Genomic DNA, 4,932 nt, shown 5'->3' with positions numbered 1-4,932 from the left:
TGCTCTTAACCACTGAGCCATCTCTCCAGCCCCTAAGTTTGGAAATTCTGCAGACCTGACCAGTCATCTAACTCCAGCTGGATTTGCTGTGATTTGAGGCAAGCTGCCTACTTTCTCTGAATCTCCCATTTCCTCAAATGTAATATGACATTAATATGCTTTCTAGCTGCCCTAGCCAAAGAGTTCTTCAAAAGAGCTGCCTCTAACAGGCAAAGAAGGGAAGACAGGCTATAAAAGGGATTGGGGAAATCAAAAGCGTAAAAAAAGCTGGACATAGAGACATGCCTATAACCTCGGCATCCAGGAAGTGGAGGCAGGAGGAACAGGAGCTTGAGACCAGGCTAGGTTACAGAGTGAGATGCTGTCTCAAAAACAAAATTAATGCTGGATGTGGTGACGCATGCCTCTAATCCTGGCATTCGGGAGGCAGAGGGAGGAGGATCTTGGTGAGTTTGAGGCCAGTTTACAGAGCAAGTTCCAGGGCAGCCAGGGCTACACAGAGAAATCCTGTCTCAACAATAACAAACAGAGACAGCCTCTCTATGTAGCTCTGGTTGTCCTGGAACTCACTCTATAGACCAGGTTGGCCTCAAACTCAAGAGATCTGCCTGCCTCTACTTCCCAAGTGCTGGGAGTAAAGGTATACACAACCCCTAGAAAGTGTTTTGTTTTGTTTTGTTTTTTGTTTTTTTAAAAAAGAGCCCGGGTGGTGGCAGCACAAGCTCTTTAATCCCAGAACTCAGGAGGCAGAGGCAGGTGTAACTCTGTGAGTTCAAGGCCAGCCAGGTCTACAGAGCGAGTTCCAGGACAGCCAGGGCCATTTACACGGAGAAACCCTGTTTTGAAAAACAAAACAAAAAGATAGTTGAAGAAATTTGGGAACTCTCAGAAGTGGGGGAATCCTAGGAGGACCAGAATGGGGCTTAACCCAAGATGATCTTTCAAGAAACCCCAAATCAATTCCAGTCAATGGTAAAGTGCCCCATGGGGAAAACAGAAGCCAAGGCAAAACGTCTGTATAAAATGTTTATTTTCGGAGGACCATGTGGTCTGGTGTTTAGGAGGGTGCTCCACCTACCCAACCAAGGAGCTGAGAGCGGATGCAGCAGCAGGCAGCCTGGCAGGCCTGCTCCACCCTGCACATTCCAGAACACACCAGGGCCAGCTCCACAGTGAGGGTCAGAGAGCTGGGATTGCTTCTGCCCCAGCAAACCCCCAAAGGGCCCATGTGACTTCTGTAGCACCAGTCACTCTGCCCCTCTTTGCAGGGCTCCCTCTACATGTGTGAAGACACATACACACACACCTAGTCTGAAAAGCACTGTTTAGTTTAGCTGCATCTGCCAGGTTCCAGAAGGAATTTTCACATTTGCTTACTTCCAGATCTTCCTCTGTCCCCCACTGCTAGTACCTGCACCCCAGCTCTGCCTTACTCCTTTCTCAGGGACTCCTCTCTCCCAGGGGAGGGGCAGTTGACCTCAGCTCTTCCCTAAAACAGGTAAGAAGGAAATAACCCTATGAGGCATTAGCATGAGGGGTTCCATCTTCCCCAGGTCTGAGCCACAAACTTGGGGAAGAAACCTTAACTAATAAAAAAAATAAAAAACAAAAAAAGTTAAAAAAAAAAAAACAACAAAAAAACGAGGCATAAATAAGCAGCAACTGGGCCAGCAAGGAGGAAGGTAAGGTGGCCCTCAGTGGCCCCCTGTGCCCAAATCAGCCTCTCCCTGTGGAAGTCAGCCATCAGTAGCCAAGATGACAGCAGCCCCGAAGATGCCCACACTCTCGCCGAGCAGCTTCATCTGGTTCCAGAACTCGACGCGCCGCGTGTTGTGCCAATAGGAGACGTTGCCATCAATGAGCAGCATGACCGGGGGCAACAACACAGCCAGGATCTGGGCAGCCAGGGTCACATAGTAACCTGACAGGAAAGCCAGGGCCAGGACCCCATAAAGCACGAAGAACATCTGGACCATCAGCTCCCCTCCTGGAAGATGGTTCAGGTATGCCAGCCGGTCTTCCTTGCTGTGCTGCAGCGAGTAGGCCTAGAGACACGGCACCTTTAGAGACTGTGCAGCAGGTGAGAGCCCCCCTGAGGTGGTACCCACAAGTCGGCTCCTGTAAAGTGAGCCTCGAAGTCCCCTCTCAGGATGGGGACCCTCTGAAAGTATGGCCTGTCTCCCCCTCTGACTATAGGGCCCCAGGAGGTAAGGCTCAGCTCTGCGCCCCTGGGAGCTTCTGAAAGAAGGAAGTGTGTCTCCAGTCAGATGGAGACTCCCACTTTTGAATAGACGTACCATGGAAGCCCACATAGAACTCTGCACATGGAATATGATTTCTGGTTCCTATGATGAGGTCAAGTGCTTGAAGCCTATCTGTCTCCTATCATCTCCACCGGCCTTCCCAAGCACCAGGAAGGACTACCTGACGAGACCCCATCAGCTCTAGGTGGCAGAGTTGTACCACACCTCTCTGTCCCCTCTCTCAGTCCTCTGGAGGCGAAGGCATTGAGAAAATGACACCATTTACCGGATTCTCAGGATTGGGACTGAATGGTCAATTCAACGCCTTATCTAGCTGGTGAAAATAATGTGGGAAGGAGGGACCTACAGCCAGACTTAAGGTTTTTGGAGGGCCCTTGAGAACCAGAAGCTGTCAGGGGCAATCTCTAGGAGCCACCGGAAATTACCTGCAAGGCCTTGTTCTACCAAGTGCCAGGATTCTGCCGGGCATAAGCTTACGTTTCACTCCCCACACAGGTGCCTCCAATCGATAGAACCCCAACCTACCACACAAATGAGGTAGATGCCCAGGAACACCTGGCCAGTGGACTGCAGAGAACGGCTTCGGGGTTTCCGACGGTATAGCTCCCCAGCCCCACTGGCCAGCACCAGAAAGCCACCAATGATGGCAACTGTGCGTGAGTACATACGGACCTAAGGTCAGGAAAAAAGGGGCCCCAGTCAAGAACTGCAATCATTACATTTCTCTCGGTTGTCAAGAACACAGAACTGCTCCCTTCCAGTCATCCCGTTCTATCTGATAAACCCTCTTACCTATTCCAAGTGTAGTGGACAGGTACTGCAGAGAGAAATTCTCTTTACAAGGCAGAAACTGAGGGCTGAGAGGAGATAAGAAAACTGTCCAGGGTCCTACAGAAAGTAAGTGGCAGAACCCAGATGCCACATGTTGCCACCTCCTCCACCCTAGTCTCCACCCCAGAGTTCTTGCCTCTATGTAGTATAAACTCTATACCAACTAAAACAATAATAGCTAGCCAGGCAGTGGTTGCGCACACTTTTAATCCCAGCACTCTGGAGACAGAGGCAGACAGATCTCTGTGTGTGAGTTCAAGGCCAGACTGGTCAACAGAGCGAGTGCCAGAACAGTCAGGGCTACTCAGAGAAACCTTGTCCTAAAAAGAGACGAACAAACAAAACAGGCCCACTGTCCTATGCAAAGTGGTCCACACATCTGCCTCCCCTACTGGACTAACAATCCAGTCCTTGAAGGCAGTGGCTCCATACCACCTTACCTTCAGGCTCTCAGTGGCCAGTACTGCTTCTGCATTTGCAGACAAAAAAATCTGCACTAATATTAATTACAAATCATAAAACCTGATGAATAGGCTAGGTATTCTCTAAAGTCTCTTTGCTTTATGAGTTGGGATTAATAAAGTAGTGGTTTAAAGGATTCTGGGAAACAGGTAACTCCGGGTTACAGGTCCCACCAGTACATTGTGGCATGATTTCAGAGAAGTCCATTTCTCATCTCGGGGTGTCCACTGTCACACTCTACAAGGGAGGTCTGTGAGGTCTCTATGTGTCTGCCACGTCTGCGCTCTAATAACAGCTACAAACCTAATGCCTCAGACTCATTTGGTTTGGGAGGACCACACGTACCCACCAAGTGCCCCGGGACTCTGCAGCTCCTCCCCCATAGCTAAATCTCTTCTAGAATTTATGTGTTCACCTTTAGCCAGTCCCCGTAATGGACATAGCCCCCGATGTAAGCGGCATAGGTGCTGATGGCCAGCTGGAGCGCCGCACCCAGCGCAAACCAGCGCCGCTTCACTCCGAAGGACATGAAGCTAGCACACAGCACAGCTGCTCCCATGTCGAAATACAGGTAAGGCACTGGGATGTCGGGCTTCCTGTGAACCGAAAGCAGGCGAAAGTAGGGAGCAATGAGGACAGAATGAATGGTAAATGTTTAAGTTCCCGCAAGCTTCAGAGCCCCCCAGAAACTGGAGACCCTCCTCACTGTTGCGGCTATATTACATTGCAGTTGGAAATATAGCCCTGGTTATGTTGTGGGACCAGAACATTTCCCAACCTGTCTGAAAACCAATTTCACCCAGTCCAAATGTCCCAATTTCTGGGCCCCAACTTCCCCCAACATCACCGCACCCCAGTTCCTGGGACAGGCCGTACCGCCCCCCACCGCATTCGACGGCTTCGTGGGCGCGCTCACCGGCGCGCCTCGGCCCTTTCAGCATACAACATGAGCTGGCTGAAGCAACCCCAAAAGGGGCAGCGCGTGAGCAGCACCGAACCCAGCTGCATGATCAGCTGCAGCATCCAGCGTCTCGAGCCAATCTTCGAAGCCATCTTGGGAAAGGGCAGTCCGCCACGGCCTCACCCGGGTCTGGGAGACTAGGACGGAGGCTAATACAAGTAACTTCCGGTCCCTTACTGTTTTTCTCTTCGTTGGGAAACAAAGCTCTCGCTCTTTAGTTCCGGATGGAAAATGTGTTCTAGAAGAAGGCTTTCAACCTTTCCCAACTCTGCCTATGGAGAGACCTCAAAACTCCTCTTTGCACTTTCAAAATAGGATATTAGGCCGGGCGGTGGTGGCGCACGCCTTTAATCCCAGCACTTGGGAGGCAGAGGCAGGCGGATCTCTGTGAGTTCGAGACCAGCCTGGTCTACA

At 50.9% G+C, this 4,932-nt stretch overlaps 1 protein-coding gene across 1 annotated transcript; it reads right to left on the bottom strand.

Annotated features, from left to right (window-relative positions):
• Positions 1 to 1,008: 1,008 nt before the first annotated feature.
• On the bottom strand, positions 1,009 to 4,646 carry Tmem101 (transmembrane protein 101). The gene is made up of 4 exons (XM_005369133.3): positions 4,474 to 4,646; positions 3,973 to 4,153; positions 2,790 to 2,936; positions 1,009 to 2,045 (listed from the first exon to the last, which is right to left on the bottom strand). Exons 1-4 carry the CDS (start codon positions 4,608 to 4,610, stop codon positions 1,737 to 1,739), a joined length of 774 nt encoding a protein of 257 aa, XP_005369190.1. The 5' UTR covers positions 4,611 to 4,646; the 3' UTR covers positions 1,009 to 1,736.
• Positions 4,647 to 4,932: the final 286 nt, after the last annotated feature.

Source organism: Microtus ochrogaster, unplaced genomic scaffold, assembly GCF_000317375.1.
Source record: "Microtus ochrogaster isolate Prairie Vole_2 unplaced genomic scaffold, MicOch1.0 UNK44, whole genome shotgun sequence".
Lineage (NCBI taxonomy): Eukaryota > Metazoa > Chordata > Mammalia > Rodentia > Cricetidae > Microtus > Microtus ochrogaster.
This window is presented reverse-complemented; position numbering and strand designations above follow the sequence as displayed.